The 20,666-nt window shown below is 64.8% G+C and overlaps 5 protein-coding genes across 5 annotated transcripts in view; 4 read left to right on the top strand and 1 right to left on the bottom strand.

Moving 5' to 3' along the window:
* Nucleotides 1–3,693, top strand: part of EMIHUDRAFT_455603 (hypothetical protein) — a gene marked incomplete at its 5' end in the record, with an annotated part of 6,907 nt that extends 3,214 nt beyond the window's left edge. Inside the window, 14 exons of the mRNA XM_005786864.1 lie at nt 471–631; nt 774–838; nt 1,066–1,106; nt 1,144–1,211; nt 1,510–1,563; nt 1,632–1,740; nt 1,887–1,997; nt 2,070–2,127; nt 2,412–2,481; nt 2,633–2,793; nt 2,862–2,901; nt 2,970–3,077; nt 3,157–3,183; nt 3,260–3,693. Coding sequence (XP_005786921.1) covers nt 471–631; nt 774–838; nt 1,066–1,106; nt 1,144–1,211; nt 1,510–1,563; nt 1,632–1,740; nt 1,887–1,997; nt 2,070–2,127; nt 2,412–2,481; nt 2,633–2,793; nt 2,862–2,901; nt 2,970–3,077; nt 3,157–3,183; nt 3,260–3,385 — 1,199 coding nt within the window. The 3' untranslated portion in view covers nt 3,386–3,693. The remainder of the gene's footprint in view (nt 1–470; nt 632–773; nt 839–1,065; nt 1,107–1,143; nt 1,212–1,509; nt 1,564–1,631; nt 1,741–1,886; nt 1,998–2,069; nt 2,128–2,411; nt 2,482–2,632; nt 2,794–2,861; nt 2,902–2,969; nt 3,078–3,156; nt 3,184–3,259) is intronic.
* A 5,008-nt stretch (nt 3,694–8,701) lies between these two features.
* Nucleotides 8,702–9,553, top strand: EMIHUDRAFT_111319 (hypothetical protein; the record flags this gene model as incomplete). The annotated part of the gene is made up of 1 exon (XM_005786863.1): nt 8,702–9,553. The coding sequence occupies one exon, from the start codon at nt 8,702–8,704 to the stop codon at nt 9,551–9,553; it is 852 nt and encodes a 283-aa protein (XP_005786920.1).
* Nucleotides 9,554–11,778: 2,225 nt separating this feature from the next.
* EMIHUDRAFT_228686 (hypothetical protein) lies at nt 11,779–12,103 on the top strand (the record flags this gene model as incomplete). The annotated part of the gene is made up of 3 exons (XM_005786862.1): nt 11,779–11,827; nt 11,942–12,051; nt 12,086–12,103. The coding sequence occupies 3 exons, from the start codon at nt 11,779–11,781 to the stop codon at nt 12,101–12,103; spliced, it is 177 nt and encodes a 58-aa protein (XP_005786919.1).
* A 3,007-nt stretch (nt 12,104–15,110) lies between these two features.
* On the top strand, nt 15,111–15,512 carry EMIHUDRAFT_228684 (hypothetical protein; the record flags this gene model as incomplete). The annotated part of the gene is made up of 1 exon (XM_005786861.1): nt 15,111–15,512. One exon carries the CDS (start codon nt 15,111–15,113, stop codon nt 15,510–15,512), a length of 402 nt encoding a protein of 133 aa, XP_005786918.1.
* Nucleotides 15,513–15,868: 356 nt separating this feature from the next.
* On the bottom strand, nt 15,869–19,171 carry EMIHUDRAFT_441312 (hypothetical protein). The gene is made up of 10 exons (XM_005786860.1): nt 18,642–19,171; nt 18,486–18,571; nt 18,171–18,326; nt 17,828–17,953; nt 17,325–17,760; nt 17,119–17,247; nt 16,906–17,043; nt 16,656–16,712; nt 16,526–16,584; nt 15,869–16,459 (listed from the first exon to the last, which is right to left on the bottom strand). Exons 1-5 carry the CDS (start codon nt 19,117–19,119, stop codon nt 17,539–17,541), a joined length of 1,068 nt encoding a protein of 355 aa, XP_005786917.1. The 5' UTR covers nt 19,120–19,171; the 3' UTR covers nt 15,869–16,459; nt 16,526–16,584; nt 16,656–16,712; nt 16,906–17,043; nt 17,119–17,247; nt 17,325–17,538.
* Between the last annotated feature and the right edge of the window lie 1,495 nt (nt 19,172–20,666).

The following is a 20,666-nucleotide window of genomic DNA, read 5'->3' as shown; positions in this document are numbered from 1 at the left end:
TCTCTGAAGGGTGCGGGATTCATCTATAGGGTTCGCGCACGGTGGGTCCGAGAGCCGGGTCGGCCACCGGCGCGCGCTGCGTGGCTCGTCAGGCGGCCGCCAGAGGCCCCCGAGCCATCGCTCCCCATCCCTCCCCATCCCTCCCCATCCCTCCCCATCCCTCCCCATCCCTCCCCATCCCTCCCCACATCTCCCCACATCTCCCCCCCAAGGCGGTCGCCGCCGCCGCCGGCTGCCACATCGTCCTGCCCGGCTACTTCACTCCGGGCGGCATGGGCTTCTGCGAGCTACAGCCGAGAGACAGCCGAGAGGCAGCCGAGAGGCAGCCGAGAGGCAGCCGAGAGGCAGCCGAGAGGCAGCCGAGAGGCAGCCGAGAGGCAGCCGAGAGGCAGCCGAGAGGCAGCCGAGAGGCAGCCGAGAGGCAGCCGAGAGGCAGCCGGGAGACAGCCGACACAAGTGTCTGCCTTCAGGCGAGCTGCGCAACTCGCGCGGCGCGACGATGTACTTTCTGCCGTGGCTGGGCAACACGGTGGTTGGCTCGACCGACAAGAAGTGCGACGCGACCTCCTCGCCGCACGTCACGGAGGACGAGATCCAGTACCTCGTCAACGAGGCGGAGATAGCGGGAGATGTGGGGAGATGTGGGGAGATGTGGGGAGAGACTTCGTGAAGCCACAAGAGCGGGGGTCTGCTCACAGGCGTGAAGGGGAGAGATGGGGAGAGATGGGGGGATGTGGGGAGGTATGGGGGGATAGGGGGAGGTCTGGGCATAGGCGGCGTCGTGCCTCTCTTCCGACATCCGCCTCCGCCGCTCCGACGTCATCTCTGCGTGGCAAGGGTGGAGGCCCCTCTACCGAGACCCGAACGCGCCTCCGGGCGCGCCGGTCTCCCGCCACCACGCCCGCGCTGTCTGTCCTTTCCTATGCTGTTTCTCTTTCCTCCGATAGACGCGCCGGTAAGCCGCCACCACGCCATCGGGCACGACGAGCACACGGGCGTCTCCTCCCTCTGCGGCGGGCCGCTCTGGTATGCCTCACTCCGAGCCCGCTCTTCTTTTTCCCGCAGGCGCCTCCCCTTTTCTGCGGCGGGCCACACGCGCCTCTCTTGTGGGCTTCGATCCCTCTCTGTTTTCTTTTTCTGCAGGCGTGTCCTTCATCTGCGGCGGAAAGTGGTCCACCTACCGCGCGATGGCGGAGGAGCTCATCGACAAGGTTGCCGAGATTCCCCGAGATTCCCCGAGATTCCCCGAGATTCCCCGTTTCCCCTCGGTTCCCCTCGGCTCCCCTCGGCTCCCTCTCGGCTTCCCCTCGGCTCCCTTCGGCTTCCCCTCGACCTCCCCTCGACCTCCCCTCGACCTCCCCTCGACCTCCCCTCGACCTCCCCTCGACCTCCCCTCGACCTCCCCTCGGCCTCCCCTCGACCTCCCCTCGACCTCCCCTCGACCTCCCCTCGACCTCCCCTCGACCTCCCCTCGACCTCCCCTCGACCTCCCCTCGGACCACTCGACAGGTGGTCGCCTTCAAGGGCGCTCCGCTCGCCCACGCGAAGCCCTGCGTCTCCAAGGACATCCCTGCTCGGCGGCGAGGGCAATCTCGGGCAACCTCGGGTGATCTCGGGTGATCTCCCCGCAGGAGATCAAGCTGCTCGGCGGCGATGGCTTCCACTCGCTGCTGCACGTGCAGCTCGTGCAGGCGTACAACGTCTCCACAGAGGTTGCCAAGCACCTCTGCCATGCCTACGGCGCGCCGCAGCCTCCCACGAGACGCCACGAGATGCGGGGAGATGCGGGGAGATGCGGGGAGTTGCGGGGAGATGCGGGGAGATGCGGGGAGATGCGGGGAGATGCGGGGAGATGCGGGGAGATACGGCGGACTGCTCAAGGGTAGGCACCGCAGCTTTCCACGTCTGCGAGCTAGCGCAGCCATCCTTGTCGGGCGCGCGGCTGCAGCGCACCGTCTCGCGCGCGGGCGTGCCGACCGACGGCGGCGGCCACATGGGCCGCCGAGACTCGCCCAGCTGCCCGCGCGTCGTCTTTCTTTTCTCCGACGCCGTCTCTTTTTTTCTTCTAGGCCGCCGCATCTCGCCCAGCTACCCGTACATCGAGGCCGAGGTCCTCTACGCGTGCCGGCGAGAGACATAGCCGAGAGATGTCCGAGAGATGTCCGAGAGAGATGTCCGAGAGATGTCCGAGAGATGTCCGAGAGATGTCCGAGAGACGTGTCCGTGAACTCCAAGACACGTCCAAGACACGTCCATGTCCGCGAGCCCTCCTCGACATGCCCGTGAGCCTCCAAGACGCCTCCAAGACATGTCCGCGACACGTCCGCGACACGCCCCGCAGGCACATGTCCAGGAGAGGCCCAGGAGGGGTCCAGAAGAGGTCCAGGAGGTGTCCAGGAAGTGTCCTGTAGGCACGAGCTCGCGGTCAGCGTGAAGGACATGCTGACGACCCGGATGCGGCTGGCCTTCCTCAACTCCGAGGCACGCACACACACACCGCTCACCCACGCGCACTGGGCCTTGCGCTCTGAATGCCGTGGGGCTCCTGTCGTCAGACGTGGAGACGCGAGGGTTGCCCCCCCTTGCCCCACCACCTCGTGTGTGTGGAGAAGTTTACCTTCCCTTACCCTAGGCGGCGAAGCAAGCCATCCCGCGGGTGGCGGCGCTGATGGCGGAGGAGCTCGGCTGGTCCAGCGCGGAGAAGGCGAGGCAGATCAAGGTTGCGCAAGAGTACATCGGCGAGTTCGGCGGGCCCGTCGCCGACAAGCGCGGCGCCACACTCAAGGCGGCCACCTCCACCGACCCGCGGCACATTTCTTTTTTTGCGAGACCAGTTTGTCTTCTGTTTTCTAGGCGGCCACCTTCACCGACCTGCACGACATCTTCCTGTCGGTCGACAAGGCGAACGCCGTGGGGCCTCGACGAGCCGCACACGCTTCTTTTCCCTGGGAACGTGTTTCTTTTCCTAGGCGAACGCCGGGTACCTCGACGAGAAGCAGCTCGGAGAGGCGGCCGCCAAGCTGGGCTTCCCCTTCCGCAGCGACGAGCACCGGCGGATAAAGTTCAAAGAGGCGGACCGCTCGGAGAACGGCAGAGGCGCGCTCGCGTTTCTTCTTTCGTGCGCACGCTTGTTGTCGTCCTTTTTTCTAGGCGGACCGCTCGGAGAACGGCAAGCTCTCCGAGGACGGGGGCCAATCGAGAGCGGCCCGGCACTGGGGCGGGGCGTCGTCCTCTCACGCGGCGGTGTCTGCGACTCTAGGCCGAGTTCATCGAGTGGTGGAACGGGCGCAATTCGGAGAAGAGCCGGCTCGCCCTCCACAAGACGGTCATGCTCGACGCGGCGAGCGAGGTCGCCATCGACAAGTCAAACGCGTCGGCAAAGTGAGCGGGCTCGCCTCGCCGACCACCCACCGAGCGCCGCGCCGGCACCGCAGCTCGGGCGCAGCACGCGTGCACTCGCACTCTGTCGCAAGCCGGTGCGGCGGAACCGCAGCAGGCAAGGCGGCGCACCCGCGTCACTTGCGCGCGCTGCTGCGCGCACCGCCCCACGCGCCGGCACCTCTATTGTCGCGAGCTGCGTCTCTATTGCGTTGACTATTCCATTGTCCGTCTTGGTACCCGCCACGGCCATCGTGCATCGACCAGACACGGTGGTCGTACAGTCGGTAAATCGTCACATGAAAGGTATATACGACGGGGCGGACACGGGCGTGGGTACGCGGAAACCGCGCCGCTCACACGCTGTCAGACCGTACACAGGTCGGAGATGAGCCGACACACGCGGTATACTCCTGGACGACACGAGGCTAATCCCCGCCGCCATCATGCCCAACTCCTGGACGACGAGGCTAATCCCCGCCGCCATCATGCCCAACCCATAGGCTCTCTGGCGCATCATCGACGTAGAAGTGCGCGCGCAGGCACACTGAGGCTCGCAAAACCCACAGCGGCGAGCGGGTGCGTGGCACGGCCCCGGCACTCTCGTGCGGGTGCCGTCGTCTCTCGGTTGATGTCGTGGCCTGAGCAGGCTCCAAGCCCCTCGGCTGCGGCATGCTACGGCAGCCGCATATGCAGCACGTTCGGCACGCCGGGGTGCTTTGTCACAGAGCCGGGCGTCATCCGCCGCACTGTGATGCTCCCGAGCCCTCGCTCGACGGGGCTGCTGTCGTCGTCTGGCGTGGTGTGGAGGGCGAACGCCGGCACCGGCGAGGGCGTGCTGGGAGGAGCCGCGGTATCGCGATTCCTCCGCTGCTGCTGCTGCCACGGAATGGGCGTGCTCGCGATTGGGCGGGACATGGCGTGTATCGGGAGCAGCGGCGGCGTCACTCCAACTGTGAGTCGCCTCGTCCTCCTGCAGGCGAGGCGCGGAGACGGTCATCGTGGTGGCGGGTGGCGGTGGAGGGTGGCGGTGGAGGACGCTGGTCGAGGGTGGCGGTGGAGAGTGGCGGCAGTGGTGGCGGGTGGCTAACGTGGAGGCTCCGATGCCGCGCGAGGGAACGACCGGTGGGCGACTGGGTGGGCTGAGCGGGAGATCTCAACCCCTGTCGCGCGACTGTGCAGTGTGACACCCAAAAGGTGTTGGACAACGGTGACACGAGGGCTGGGGGTGTGAAGGGCATAACCATGGTTGCGTGCAGACAATGGAGATAGAGCAGCCCCGGAGCGGAGGCCCGCCCGGGGTATTCAGTGTGTCGCGGGCGCCTAATCGGGATTAATTCCGTCGGGCGCCTACGAATTTACGTTTGCCGTCGGTGTTTCGCAAGCGCGCCTGGCGGCGGCTTGTGCTATGCCTGCTTTGGAGCCCGACGGGAACGCGGGAGCTATGGTCTGGGACATGGGCTGGCCTTCGTGGGGCCAAGGCTTTGCCTCGGTGCCCGCAGTCGGTGCCCTTTGCCTCGTGTTGATGCAAGGCTTTCCGGGGCTAGTTGGCAACAACCTCACCATGGAGTCAGACCAACTCAGCCTACCCATTACGGTTGGCGGGGCCTCCGGCTGCGTCATGAGCGCAGCTCTCACCGCCACCAGCCCCTCCAAGTACCCCAGGGCGATTCTCGAGTTCGTCCTGCCCGCGCTCATTGTGACCACGGCCTACGTTCTGTTGCTGACAGGTGGGGGTGAGCACCACACCACGGGCGACAAGAAGGGGGGATCGCGACCCTCGACCACCAGGGGCAGCGACTACCTGTCCCTGCTCATCCCACGGTATGTGGGCCAATCGCGCCGGGCATTTATCGGGAGCCTCTTGTTCTTCCTCACGTTCCTGGTTGCAGCAGCAGATGCTGTGTGCCCGACGTGCGGCGGCAACCTCGCGTCGTGCGACTACGACACCTCCGAGACTTGCCCCGCCGCCACTGTCGTGGCTAACAACGCGAAAGTGCTCCTCGGCACGGCGGCGGTGAGCACCATGACCATCGCGAACCTGCTCCGACCACGGTTCCTGCGGGTCCTGGGAGGGGGAATGCTGCAGCGCTTTGTAGCCCTGCACCGCCAACCCGAGAAGGCCACGACTTTCGAGATCAAGCGGACCACAAAACCATCCGAGGTGACGGCGGCAATGCAAACTGGGAGAATCTCCCAGATTGACGCGGCGACACAGATCCAGCAAGTGATCGAAGAGATTGACCAGGCGATCGACACGGCGGGGGACGACGCCGCAAAGGCGCTGCTCGAGAGGGAGAAAGAAAAGTGGACGGACTACCTGAAAGGGGGCTTCAAATATGTCACTTCAGCGACCGAGTCTGACGGCCTCAGTGGACCAGAGGGGACGAGCGTCACCGGTTCCATGTCGCTGCTCTGGGCGAATGTCTCCACGTTCATCAGTCGGGGTGAGAGCTGCGATCGCGCAGACGTCACCACCGTGACCGGAAAGGGAGGCGGCACCAAGGCTACCATTGCCTATGTCAAGACGGAGGCGGAGTTTGCGGCGTGTCTGAACCTGTTTGTCATGTTGGCCATCGCCGTCTCTATCCCGGCCATCCCGCTGTGCGAGTTCATCTACCTCGTCGTGCACGACTCTGTGCTCCGTCGGGATCGCACCTGGCAATTTGCGGTCGTCCTGCTCGTCGTCTACCTGCGCAAGATCGAGGAGTCGGGCGGACGGATTACACTGGCCAAGGCAACAGAAGAGGTTCACACCGCCGCCATGTACGAGGAGGCCGAGCGAGTGATGCCAAAACACTATCCCGGGGTCGCATTTTTTCGTACACGCGGGGGGACCCCGCGGGCCGAGGGGCCACCAGCTACGCCACCATCTACGCCGAGCCCTGCTCCCCGTGTGGGGGGTGCTGGCCCGAGCAGCGTCAAGAAGCCATACAATGGCAAGTTCACTCCTGGAGGCAGGACGTGCTCGGCTTTCAACGTGGGTCGCGAGCACCAGGCGAGGGAGCTTTTCGCCGACGGCACCTGCAAATTCGACCACGTCTGCGACCACTGGGTCAACAACAAGGGCAAGGCGGGGCAGTGCCGCAACAGCGCGGGCACTCCAGGCCACAGTCGTGCTACTTGCGACAACCCCCACGGTTGCGACAATGCTCTCCCGTGAGGGAGATTGCGTTGCCCCCGCCGGGCACCCCTCGTGGACAGAAAGGACCGGTTCCGAGCCCTTTGACGCCTTGGCCGAACTTGCCGAGACTGTCAGGCGGGAGAACGCATGTGCGCTTCCTGGCGTGCCCATCGTCTACGATCGCTTCATGACGAGCCTGTTGAGGGCGACGTGTCGGGGATTCGTCACGGAGGAGAACTGTGCTTTCATTAAAGACGTCTTGACGTACGGGGCAAAACTCGGCGTTGACGTCGACCAAATGCAGGGCCACAGACATTTCCGGAACCATCCCAGCGCCATCGAGGCTCGGGAGGGCGTCTCACGCTCGCTCGGTAAGAGGGTGGCTGCGCAGAAGACTTTGGTGGTTGGGCCGTGGACGCGCGACTTGGCGAGGGCCGTGCGATGGGTCTCGTTGCTCAGATCCCAGCCGCGGTGAGCGGCGTCCTTCGGGCCGAAGGGGGCGGCGCCGCCGAGGGCGCCCAGCCCGCGGCGCGCAGCGCCTCCGCCCCTGCCGAGCGCGGCCCGCCTGCGGTGCGGCTTACACGCGAGGCGCTGCAGGGTGGTGGCTCGGCCGCTGCCACAGCAAGCGGCGCGGTCGCGGCGGTCGACGGGCGGGTCGAGGGCCCAGCGAACGTGGTGCCTGAGGGGGGCGACGAGGCTACTTGATCTCCGCATATCTGATCTCCGCATATCTCCATATCGTTTAAGGCGCAGACAGCCGCGAACTAATTCTTTCCGTGCGCCAAAGCCGTGCCGAGCAGCCCGTCGCGCGTGTGCCAGGGCTGCCTGCGTCGCGTGCGCGCGGCTCGTCGGCGGCCGGAGCGTGCACAGCGGAAGGTGGATCAGTCAGCCACGCGTGCCACCACGTGGCGCTGCGCAGTCTCATGTCCCACATGCACGCATGCAGCGCCCCAGCGGCAGGTGGAGTGGCTCACTGCATAGTCGGCGATGCTCGAGACTTCATTACCAATCCCACCGTCGCTGATGGCCTTCGGTCCTCGCAGATCGACGCACTCGGAGGAGATGGTGCAAGCAGAGTCTTTCTCGTCCTCGGCATAGGAGGCTGTCATGGCAACGAACGCGACGCCACGCGTTGTGAGAGGCAGCTTCAGGCTCCAGTGAGTGCGATGGCACGTGCGCTTGCGATCGTAAATGCCACACACACCGAGCTGCAGCCTCATCGAATTGGCATCGCAGCGCCGACCCATGGCTGCACGCTGGGCTCAAGCCGTGCAAGCAGCGGATACTGGCAGTGGGAGAAAGTGCAAGCGTGCTACGAGCTGGTGCTGGCGCACGAGGCGAAATACTGCGCTCGGTTCTCGCACATCGTGCGGTCACGGCCCGACCTCACCTTTGGCCGGCCGCTACAAGATATTCGACACTACTCACAGACCGCCGTGACGGTCCTCCACCGACGTGGGGCATGGCTGGATGATCGCTTCGCCATTGTGCCACGCGCTCTCGCCGACGTCTACTTTCGCACGGTGCAGAGCTACTTCACGTGCCGCGACTGTGGCGTGTACCGGTCGGCGTGCAACTTATTTCAGAGCCTGGACAACTGCGCCTCGCTGCCACTGCGTGTCTTACCGGGTAGCCGATCGCCGGCATCGCCGCGTAGCCACCATGTTGGCAGCGAGTGCCTCCTCGGAGTTTGGCTCCAGGAGCACACCGTGCAAGTGGACGTGGATAAGGCCATGTCATTTGATCATCGCGGAGCGTCGCTTCCAAAAGTAGATGAGCCGAGGGCAAGGGCGAGGGCGAGGGCAAGGGCGAGGGCTCATATCGCAGGCTTGAGAGAGAGACCTACCTAACCTAACCTTGAGAGACGCGGGAGAGGTAGCCCTATTTTCGGTGTATAAAGTTAGCGCAGGGTGTGAGCGTAGACGGCGAATTCTTTCCGTGCAACGCCGGAGCACGGCTGTCTGGTGTAGCCCCGGCCGACTCCGTTACTCTTGAGGAAGGATATAGAGTTGCGGAGCTCCCTGCTGCACGGTGTGGACTCTCCTCTTCAGAAAAAGAAAAAGACGAGGCGGCGCGGGGGAGGCGGTGAGAGCCGCCACACGGACCCGGACGCCAGCACACACGGGCTAGATATCACGACGGCTCGCGGAGCACGACGGCAAACGGACCCCCCAAAGAAGCTGGGGCTCCTGAATTGTTATGTGGAAGAGCAGCCGCGATGCGGCACACGCAGAGGGCGTCCTGGCGCGCACCAGCAGGCCAGGACCTCCTGCGCTTGTGCGCACGCTGCGCTCGCCAGAACTGCAGTGGGAGCCGCTCGTCGCCGATGACAAACGGCGGGCGTTTGCCTACGTGCTGCGCCGTGAGCGGCACTCCGGGCTGGACGCCGCTACTGTCGACGATTGGTTCGCCGCGCTTCACCCGGATGCTTGCGGGGCAGAGGCGTGGACAGACGCTCAGTCGCGAGGTAAGCCTTTGCTGCGCCGCACTGCGTGGGTCACATTCTTGCCCGAATGCTCTTGCGAGTATGGGTACGCCGACACCTGGCAGCTGCGCGCGACGGACGATGCCTTTGTGAGGACGTTGGAAGGCATCCGCACCACGGTGGCGGAGATTGTGGGCCTGCCCGCCGACTCCCTCAACTGCGTCAACCTCAACTACTACCCGTGCGGCGGTGGGGTTGGCTTTCACGCGGACGACGAGTTCCTGTTCGACGGGATGGAGCGCGAGGCGACGATCGTGTCGCTCTCGCTGTGCGCGCCCGGCGGCGGAGAGCGCCTCTTTCAGGTGCGGCGGAGGGACGGCGGCGCGGCGCACGAGACGGTGCTGCGGCACGGCGACCTGATGACGATGGAAGGGCTCTTTCAGCTCTTCTGGCTGCACTCGGTCTACCCGGGCGACCGCTGCGACGTGACGGACGATCCGCTGGTGCTCGGCGAGCGCATCAACCTCACCTTTCGCCGCATCGTCCAGCACCTGGACGGGTCCACGGAGTGTCGCGGACAGGTCTGCGCGCTCGCGTGCAACAACCGCAAAACGTCCGTGATATGAGATGTTTACATTTTAATCTGAGCTGCGTTGTATTCTCGCGAGGCCTGCACCGCTCCCTCGCCAAGCACGCCCCTGCCCACCGCCGCACCTCCTCGACCTCCCCACGGAGCTCCTCGTGCGCGCGCCGTCTCTCTCGCTGCGACAGCCCCACCCCCCGAGCACCGACATATCGCTCACGTCGCGGCCGTCTCGCTGGGCCAGCGTCGCTGGACGCTGCTCTTCCACACTCACCACCTGTCTGTGTGGGCGCGCCTTATTAATTAAATGGTGTGTACGGGCGGGCAAAACCATGCCAAGGCGCGCCTCCGGCTTTGCCGTCCTCTCTGGACTCAAAGACGGAAGCGACGAGCCGCCGTTCGAAGCCGCCGTGCCCAAGGCATCGAAAGGCATCAATGGACAATGCCGCACCTGGTTTGCAAACGTCAAGGAGCGTTCGGCCCTCTCCCGAGCCGCCGCCCGTCTTCCGCGTGCCAGCCGCCGCAGGCCATGGGCAATTCGCAATCCACAGGCTGCGCGGGGCTGAGGAGGAAACGCGCAACGAGAGAGACCCCTGTCTCTCTCCAACAGCTCGGCTGCGCCTTGGCCCCGTGGACGCACGTAGAACTTCACGTGACAAGGAGCTTCTAATGAAACCGAGCGGCGACTTGATCCTTCCCTCGGAACGTCGCCGCAAAGCATCTTATCTCCTGCGTTCGCATTTGGGCGGCCATCGCAACACTCCCTAGCTCAACTGTCGACCCTAACGGGTCGCCAGCCGATCGTCATAAGCCACTTCTCAACATACCCAAGTTCGAGGATAGCCAAGAGGTCGAGGCGCAACTTATGCGTGCTGGATTGCGGGCAATCCCGCAGGAGCTTACCTACATTCCCACCTTCAATGGCGCAATTCAAACGATTTGCACCAATCAGCGCGCGGTGGCGGACCAGCGCGAAGACGAGCGCAACGCGCTGCGCCCCAAACTCGTCGCCGCACTCGTGGGAGATGACATGGTCAACGCGTGTCTGGCGTCAAAGCTGAGCTACGAGGCGGATCCGATGGAGGCTTTGCGCGGGGCATGTCCAAGACATCCCTCAACCATGGGCTCAGTTTCGTGCGGGCAGGAAACAATCTGCAGCCGCAACAGTACCAGTCCGTCTACTACTTTGCATTCCGAGGCACACAAGACATGGCGGACATGCCAACGTGGTTGCTTCTGCGCAGATGGAGGGTGGCAAGTGCCATCGCGGGTTCACTAGCCGGGCGGAGAGCATGCCCCTCCGCAGGCCTAGTCTGGCCGATTTTTTTGCGGTATCTTGATGTATCTCTCCATATCTGACCGTATCCCGCCATATCCCGCCATATCCCGCCATATCCCGCCATATCCCGCCGTATCCTGCCCGCCTCACGCCGAGCAGCCCGGCCTCTCTCCGCGCTCCGGCCGCAGAGCGCGACGGATCCCTGGTCCCTGCTCAAGCGGAAATTTTCTGTATATCGTGAATCACGGGAATCGACAAGCGCTCGACAAGCGGCCGTCGAAGCGCGAATGCGTCCGATTTGCGGTTTCACGCTTGACGGACGTTGTCGTGAACACATCTTGGGGGCTCCGTATCTCATCAAATCCGCGTGTATCTCCCGGTATCCCGCCATATCCCGCCATATCCCGCCATATCCCGCCATATCCCGCCATATCCCGCCATATCCCGCCGCGGATACCGCCAAAAAAATCGGCCAGCCTAGGCATCTCCGCGCCATCATCTGCCTACTCGAGCAGAACAAGCGCGTGGTGCTCACCGGCCACAGTCTGGGCGGCGCTGTTGCGTGCTTGGCCACCTCAATCCTGCTACGGCGTGAGGTTCTGCAGAAGGACAAGCACGACCTCATCAAGTGCATCACACCTTCGCACAGCCTCTGGTTGCGGACCAGGAGTTCGCGCGGACCATGTGTCTCGCGAGATGGGCGAGGGGTGATGGGATGCTGTCGCGGCGGTCTCAGGCCCAGTGAGGTAGTGCGCCAGACTATCCCAGATCCTGCTGAGCAAGCTCCTCTTGTAGCTCGATCGGTCACACCGCCATCGCCGTCGGGGAGAGGGGGGACGACACTGCTTCTGCAGCGTGCACCTCGATCCTGTACCGTGTTTGTTATGACCCCCCCCCCCCCCTGAACACACTCCAGTGAGGGTGGGCGAGACGATCGAGGGGTCCCGTACCATGCGGAATCGACCCTATCAAGTGCTCAAGTGCTCAAGATGGTCAAGCATTTTCATATGGTTGTCGCTGAGCAGGACCCCGTCCGTGGTGCCCCTCGCGCTTCAGCTGTTCCAGTGCTCCGTCACTCACAACAAGGAGGCCCGCAAGGAGATCGTAGAGATGTGGGACGACGTGTGGAACGCTGGTGTGGCCGGTCTGCAGGCGCTCGCTCCGGGCGGATCCGGATGTATATGGCAGTCATGGGAGTCAAGGCGGTCGTCTCGGCCAGATGGAGCTGGGGCATGGAGGTCGAATCCGACCCCTCGCTCCAGGTAGGGCCGTAGTCCCGGACTGCGTGACTCACAGGCGCCGCATAGCCAATAGGAGACCCGCACCCACATATCACCAAAATGCAAGAAAGAAAGAGCTCTCCACGTGGACAGAGCGGGAGAGCTCAGAGGACACGACATGACTCAACCGAGTCAACGGCGAGCAGTAGCTGCCAGCTCCCCTACTCCGACTCGCGCGTGATCGCGAAGCGCAGCACGCACGCGCTAAAGTCGCGCGCCGCGATGCCGTTCGTGTTTCCTGCCGAGTCGAGATGGTGCCGCTCGTGGATCGCGTAGATCGAGCGGACGAGGAGCGCCGCCCGCTCGCGGGCCGCCGCGGGGAAGAGCAAGTGGTTTGCCGGCGACCACGGCGCCGCCGCCCGCCGGATCAGCGCCGCCGCCTCGCCCTCGCCGCCCGCGGCGCGCTGCAGCGGCGTCGGCTCGCCCTCGTGCAGGCTTGCGCCGCTGCGCAGCAGGGAGAGAGCGCGGGCGGCGGTGAGGGTCTCAAGGTGCGCGAGCGGCGTCCAGCCGCGGCTGGCGACCAGCCAGGCGGCGAGGTCGGCGTGGCCTGCGCTGTTTGCGGCCTCCTCGGGCGTGCAGAGGGCCGTAGCGGCGCGGGAGGCGCCGTAGGAGGAGAGGAGCTTGGCGACCTCGAGGTGGCCCTCCTGGCACGCGATGAGCAGCGGCGTGGCGCCGTTGTTCATGGCTTGGCCAACCGCTGCGCCAGCCTCGAGAAGCAGCCGGACGATGTCGAGGCGCCCCTTCTGGCACGCGATGAGAAGCGGCGTGGCGCCGTCGTTCATCGCTTGGTTGACCGCCGCATTGGCCTCGAGAAGCAGCTGGGCGCACTCGACGCGCCCCTGCAGGCATGCCATGATCAACGGCGTGATGCCGCCATCCATGACTTGGCCGACCGCTGCGCCAGCGTCGCGCAGCAGCCTCGCGATCTCGAGGTGGCCCTCAAGGCACGCAATGAGCAGCGGCGTGGCGCCATTCCCCTTGGCTTGGTTAACCGCTGCGCTGGCCTCGAGAAGCAGCCGGGCGATCTCGAGGTGGCCCTTCTGGCACGCGATGTAGAGCGGTGTGGCGCCGTCGTTAAGGGCTTGGCCGACCGCCGCACCAGCCTCGAGGAGCAGCCGGGCGATCTCGGGGTAGTCCTCCGCGCACACGACGAGCAGAGCCGAGACGCCGCCGCCAGTCGTAGCCCCGACGCTCGCGCCGGCCTCGAGCAGCAGCCGCACCACCTCGGCTTGCCCGTGCCGAGCGGCCCAGGTGAGCAGCGTGTGCTGCCTCTCGGTGTCGAGCCGCGCGTCGAGCTGGGCCGTGAGTGACCTGCTGCGCGTCCGCCGCCCCGACAGGAACGCTCGCAGCGCGGCCAGGTCGCCCACCGCCAGATCGAGCAGCAGGGCGCGCTGGGTTGGGCGGAGGGCGCTCATATATATACATTTCAGAAAGAAGAAATCCCGGGTGCTACGCCACTTCAGCCGCACAAAATCAAGCTGTACCTTGCGGCAGTCGCGGGATTCCCCAGCAACTTCAGCCAGGCGGCAAAGATCGCGAGCGTGAGCGAGCTGAGCTCGTTCTTGACCGAGCGTCGACGCAATCGAGACTGTCCGTTCGTACACCAGCATGACAGTCCTCGTGCGCGGCACCAATCTCGACCTCGTTGAGCGCATCCGCGTCGACGGCACCGACGTCTCTTCGCGAGACGGAGCCTTCAAGTTCGGCATGACGACGTGGAAGGATGCCGATGGCGAAAAGATGCGTTCCGAGTTGCCGCTCAGCGCGCTTGACAAACAGGTCATCCTGGTGAGCTCCTTGGTGCACTTTGAGAAGCCGGTGATCCTTCCGCGCCCCAAACCCGACCCGTCTACGCGTGAGGCGCCGATTGAGCGAGAGCTGCACCTGATCGAGCGCTTTGCCGGCGCGTCGGTGGCCAACTGCTACCGAGTGCTCTGCCGCCGTGCGATGCTGCTTTGCAGCAGCTACGGGACGCTCGCGCGAGACGGCAACGACCCTCTCTCTGGGCTCGGCGAGGCGCAACACGCGATTGGCTCAAGCAGACGCAGACAACGCTCGACGCGATGGCGCAGCTCGCGCGGCTCGACCGTCTTGCGGATTCGCCTTTGTGGACGATCGAGGTGTTGCACGACTCCCTCAAGGGCTTCCCGCCGAGGAGCGCGAGCAAGAGATGCGCAAGTTCGCGTCCGAGGAGGTTTCCACCACGTTGGCGGGCGAAGCTCTCACGAGGGAGACGGTCGCAAACATCGAGAGTTGGTTCGAACTCTCGGGCAAGGCGATGATCAAGATAGGGAACAGTGCCATTGGAGCAGGTTGCGACTGGGTGCGTGGGTCGGTGCCTGGAGAACCTCTTCCCCAAAGGCTCCCCCTTCCTGCCGTCTGCCATCATTTCGAGTCTTCTCTCGGCGGCAAGCTTGAGCTCGACGTCGCGCTTCGAATGGCAGACGTTGTCTAGCCACGATGAACTCTTGCGAGCTCTTCCGATTGCTCTGGACTCCGAGAGCTCGCTGGTACGCAAGGTCGGTAACCTCGGTGGCACTTTCATGGGCCTCGGCGTCTTTTCACTCCTAGGAGAACCTGTGGTTTTTGCATTTGGCAGTGTGGCTTGCACCGCAGTTGCTGCGGCAGACCTCGTCGAAGGGGCGACCGTCAGCGAGGCAGTTCGGGACGGCGGTCGATTCTTTAATCCTCGCTTCTACGTGAACGGCTACGCCTACGGCTCGGGGTGCTGGCTTGACAACACGACAGAGCGGAAGGTGGCATGTTGGCAGGGCTTCCTGATTCTTGCACTCGATGTGCTTGGTGGCGATTCGGCAGGCGACGCATTTGGCAACCAAGCGAAGCTGGCGGACATCATGAGAGCCTGAGCAACGGCGTGGAAACCGATCTCGTCCTTCAAGAGTACAGTGACGTAGTGAAGATGAGTCAGACATAGCCTCTGCAAAATCTGACCGACGACGCCCTGAACATGCTGAGTGAAGACGCGGTAGGCTTTGGTATGAAGACGACGACGGCCCGCCCGCGCATCTTTCTGGAACAAGATGCGACTTGCCGCCCTCAACCACTCGCTGTGGAAGCTTCTCGCGGCGCAATACTCGATCGGCATTATCGGAACCGCACGCCTGGGCAAGTCCACGCTCGTCGCTGAGCTGAGCGGACAGAACACCGCCGCCGGAGAGGGGAAATCCTGCCACACGCACACCGTCCACACCTATGAGAACAAGGACGCCCTGGGCATCAACATCATGGACTTCCCTGGAGTCGATGACCTCGGGGCGCTCGAGGGCTTATTTGCACGCGGCAGCAGCGCTGTCGACATGCTCGTGATTCTGGCTGACGGGCCGAAGGCGCACGTTCGCGAGATGGTGAACCTTCTCAAGGCCGTCGCGGAGGAACGGCATGACCAAGCCTCGCGTCCTCTTGTGCATGCACCGCGCCGATGAATGGCTCGTTACTCGCCATGGCGGCGACATCGCCGCCTTCAGGGCCAGCGTGGAGGAGCAGAGAAAGGACATCACCGACCTTTTGATCCAAAAGGTTGGTCGCGCCGGGTTTCTGACCTGCCACCCGACCTGCTTCAAGCAACCCAGAGGGAAACCAGAGGGTCCCAAGCACTGTGAATTTCCGGAAGTTTCCAGGGAAACCAGAGGGTGGGTGTTTTGGTGCTCCATTCCTGCTCCATTCACCATTCTGGCAACTCTCGAGTTTCCCTGAGTCTGAGAGCTGGTTTGCGTTTGGGGCAAAATCTGAGGCGAAACCAAGGGAACCGGCAAACTCGGCGGGTGTATTTTCCAGGTATATCCGGGGGGTTCCAGGTATACCCGCAAAATACCCCGGTATTTTGCCGATTTGGCTGATTTGGGGCCCAAACCAGCCTCAGACTCGGCTCAGAGCCCGGGAACTTGATGATTTCCACGGAGTTTCCCAAGGAAACTAGAGGGTGCTGTAGGGAAACTAGCAGCAAACACGGAAAGGAAACCAGGCAGGGTGCGAGAGGAAACTCTCGTAAAGCCCAAGTCATCAGGCATCGAGACCTCGAGGAGATGGTGGCAAGCTTCGTAGGCACGGCTCTGCTCAGCTCGGGGTCGGCTCCTCCTCGGCGACGTGGCTACTGCAGTCAGAGAGAATGGGCTGCGGCACGCCCGCCGCCTATTCACACGCTCGCGCGCGTGAAGATGAGAGGCCCAACGCTGGAGGAATGGCCGCTGGCGACCCCTCTTGCCGCGAGGGTCTCCGCCGTCTGCAAATCGGTCGACGAATCTCGACGAATCTCGGCGAATCTCGGCTAATCTCGGCCTCGAGGGTCATCGCCGTCTGCGTGGCAATATCGTACGCCACGGCGTGCAGCCGGACGCGCTCGCGCGGGATCCGAAGCGCGGCGAGGGCGCGCCTAGGTTGTGATGAATGGTCGAGTCATACCCTGTAGGGGGCCCGAATGGGGGCGGCGAGGGCGCGCGTGATGTCGACGGATGCGGTGGTGGTCGGCGCGTTGCGCAGGCAGTTGTCGCACTTGACCTAATAGGAGCACTAACACAGTTGTTTTCCGTTGCGCGAGATGCGCTCGAAAATTCGAAACCCGGGCGCACCACGTCCGCGGCGGGCAGGCAGAAGAGCGACGCGGCGCCGACGAACCCAGGCAGCGCCTAATAATTGAGGCATCAATCCTTCAGTGCGCGCTGAAGTGCCCGGCGTCGCCTAGGCGCCGCAGTTCAGTGCTGCACGGCGCTATTGCACGGCGCTATCTGAACCGTCTCCGCGTCCCGCCCAGCGGCGTCGGATCGCGGCTAGCATCCCCGGCTATCCCCCTCTCTCGGCTAGCATCGCGAGGGCTCGCGCCTGCAGCGCCTCCGGGGCCTGGTCGGCGAGGCTCTTTGGCGGTCGCCACTCGCGAGGCGATCCCAACGAACCGGCCACCCAGCCAAGCAGCCCTCCCCCGCCCGATGCGTCGGCGTCCGACGCGTACACAAAGAGCGCCTGCGCACAGCGCCGCGCGTGAAGAGGCGCTGTTCACAGTGGGAGCCCGTGAAGACGCGTGCGCGAACGCTGCGCCTTGGAGCCGTTGACCTTTAGCTTGACCACGTCGCGGAAGACCGCGCTCGCTGGCACGGGGCCCGGGGGGCCTGCTAGCTCCACCGGCCCGGGCGAGCCAGGCAACAACACCCCGCGCGGCCTCGGCGCCTGTTCGCACAAGGAGAGGCGTGGAGAGACGCGGCGTGTGCCCGCTGCAGCTGCACCCCGCCAGCCCGCGGCGCCACCTGGAGGCTGGCGGGCGTGTACAGTCCGCCGGGTGGGTAGCTGTAGCCGAGAAGGGTGATGTCAAAGGTGTCGCGTCCTGCGTACTGCTCGCGGGTGCGCGGGTTGACGCCAAACGGCTCGTACCTACTCACAGCTGTAGGTGTGAAGAGGCGCTGTACACACCTCCTCGTGGAAGCGGCTCGTACCTATTCACACGAGCGACCGAGGCGCTGTTCACCCGGCGAGGTGGCGTGGAGTGCATGCGGACACCGCAGACGGCTCGCACCGGCCCCATTGCCCGTCGGGGAAGCCCGCCTCGCGTCCATCAAGGAACCGGTTGGCGTAGAACGCCGCCTCCGCCCCCCTCCCCGCCGGGGTCTGGAGGAAGGACTCGTAGGCGCGGTCGACGTTGCAGTGGTGCAGCCAGAAGAGCGGGTGGAAGCCCGCGGTCGGGACCTGCTCGCACAGTGAGAAGCGTGAGCAGCGCCGGTCTCGACCTGGCGGGGCAAGAAGGGCGGCGGACCTGCCCGACCATCTCAGTCCCCCTTTCGCGCCGCCCGAGGCTGCCGACGGCGACGTGGACAGAGCCGTGCGGTGCCGCGTCGAGCGCAAGGGCGGCGCGCCGAGGGTCGCTCATCTCGAGGTAGGCCTGCCGGCAGCAGCAGCGGCAGGGGTGTCAAGAGGGTGTCAAGAGTCGCCGCTACCACTGCGAGCTGTGAAGAGAGGGTCGCCCACCTCGGTCGCTGCAGTAGAGTGAGAGAGGTGTGGGGGGGGGGGGGGGCTTGGAAGATTGAAGAGACGCGAGCAGGCGTCGTCGGTTTCTTGCTTCCCTTCGACGGGCTGTTTTCTTCGACTACTGCGGCGGCCTGCAGGCTCTCTCCGACGCCGAACCACTCCAGGCAGTACGTGCGCAGCTCCGCGTCGACGCGGCTGTTCCACGGGTTGGTCTTGTAGAAGAGGGTGCCGTCCTCCTCCCGCGGTGCCAGCTGGTTGCCCTGCTGGTCGAGCGGCAGGAAGGTTGCCTGTTCACAGCTGGCGGTGTGACGAGACGCCGTGCACAAGAGCTCTCAGGTCGGAGCGGCAGGACGGCGTCTTGTCTCTGTGTGTCTGTGTGTCGCTCCTGTGTGACCGGCTCGCTGGTCAGACTGGTCTTCACCTCTCTGTCCATCTAGGAAGGCTACGTGGAAGAGGCCGCCTTCGGACGGGACGCCGTCATACTCGTTCGTCGCCATCAGCCGCTGCGCCAGCGAAGGGAGAAACGGACCGCCTATCCACGTGTAGAGGTGTGACACGGATCCTTTCTCCACACACCGCAAGCGCCCGGGAGAGTGACGGGCCCTCAGGTTGGCGCGTCCAATCCCAATAAGGCAGGCCGATGTTGCCGTCGCCGCCGTTTTCCAGGTCGGCGCGGCGGAGGGTCTGCTCAAACTCGAGCATGTAGATCCGGTGCCAGTTCGGGAAGCACTCCACTCCGTGCGTGCAGTAACTCGGCACAGGGTTCTGCATCGCCGCGAGGTGGGTGGATGGCCAGCTCGACCCTCCGTGGATCAGCGCGAGACGAAAATAACGGGACGTGCCCGGGCCGTCCTCGTTGCGCATCATGCGAAGCCACGCCGCGAGGATCCGATCCTCCTCAGCTGCTGTCAGCTCATGCGCAGACTTCCGAGTGACAGGCGTGAGCGGCAGCGGCCGCTGGTACCACGGCCTGACAGCGGCGCCATCGTCGTCCGGATCTTCGACCGCCGGGTCGGTGCTGGGGAGAGGCTTTGTGTCGTCCATGGGCGCGCCGCTGCCAAGGCTGCACGCGTTGCCCATGGACGTGAGAGAGGCCGGAGAGAGACTCGCTGGCGGCTCCTGCGACTCCTTGCCTCTGGCCAGTCCGCAATTGAGACACGTGGTCAAGGGAGTTTTTTTTATTCGCATTTTATGTGGCGGGCGGGCCGTTGTTTCCTAGACCCCTACTGCTACGTGCGTTACTGCTACGTGCCCCCCGTGGTACCCTGGCGTCTGCAATCGATCTCGGAGACAGCCATCTCGACGAAAACTCGAGCTCTCGCGGAAAACCGCTTTTGACTCTTTTTTCTGAGCCTAGCCTTTTCCGTTCTCGCTTATCTTCTCGTCAGAACGCAATGCGCGCGCACCGATACCAATGACGTATGCGGGGCAGAATTCCGCGATACCCGATACCTCCTCCTCGTGTCTCAATCCTGCCTCGTCTCGCCTCCTGCCTCGCTCCGCCGCGGCTTCCGCCGCCACCGGGCCACTGCTGCTGCACCCACCCTCTCTCTAGCTAACTACCCCGGCGCCCACGCCTCGACCTTCTTGGGCAGCAGCTGGTTCGACAAGTCCTCTCCGTGGCCTAGGTAGCCGTCCTCGCCCTTGCCCCAGGTAAAGACGGCGCCGTCGGCGGTGCGGGCGATGCTGTGGTAGGCTCCCGCCAGCACGGCAACGACGCGCTGGCCCGCCAAGGCCTCGATCTTCTTCGGCAGCAGCTGGTTCGACCGGTCCTCTCCGTGGCCTAGGCAGCCGCTCTTGCCCGCGCCCCAGGTGAAGACAGCTCCGTCGGCGGTGAGGGCGAGGCTGTGGCCATGTCCCGCCGACACGGCGACGACGCCACGCTGGCCAGCGAAGGCCTCGATCTTCTTCGGCAGCGGCTGGTTCTGCGTGTCGCCGTGGCCCAGCTGGCCGTGGCCTCCCCAGCCCCAGCTCCAGAGGGCGCCGTCGGCGGTGAGGGCGAGGCTGTGCTGGTAACCAGCCGACACAGCGACGACGCGCTGGCCAGCAAAGGCCTCGAGCTTCTTGGGCAGCAGCTGGCTCTGCGCGGCGCCGTGGCCCAGCTTGCCACGGCCTCCTTCGCCCCAGCTCCAGAGGGCGCCGTCGGCGGTGATGGCGAGGCTGTGCCCGCCTGCAGCCGACACGGCGACGACGCGCTGGTCAGCAAAGGCCTCGATCTTACTCGGCTGCCACTGGGTCTGCTCGTCGCCGTGGCCCAGCCGGCCTGAGTCTCCACCGCCCCAGCTCCAGACGGCTCCGTCGGCGGTGAGGGCGAGGCTGTGGCGGGCTCCAGCCGACACAGCGATGGCCCGCTGCCCCACCAACTCCTCGACCTTCTTCGGCAGGAACTGCTCCTGCTCGTCGCCGTGGCCCAAGCAGCCAAAGCCTCCACCTCCCCAGCTCCAGACGGCACCGTCGGCGGCGAGGGCGAGGCTGTGGAAGGGTCCAGCCGACACGCTCATAGCGCGCTCGCCCAGCGGTGAAGGGAGGCGGGTCGGCGTGTTGAGCCGCGTCACTCCCTCGCCGTGACCGAGCAGCCCTTGGCGCCTGCATCGCAAGCCACACGACGAGAGCCGCCCCTCGCCGTC

The sequence above is a fragment of the Emiliania huxleyi genome, assembly GCF_000372725.1.
Source record: "Emiliania huxleyi CCMP1516 chromosome Unknown EMIHUscaffold_149, whole genome shotgun sequence".
Classification (NCBI taxonomy): Eukaryota; Haptophyta; order Isochrysidales; family Noelaerhabdaceae; genus Emiliania; species Emiliania huxleyi.
The sequence above is the reverse complement of the archived record's forward strand: the minus strand, read 5'-3'. Positions and strand labels throughout refer to the sequence as shown.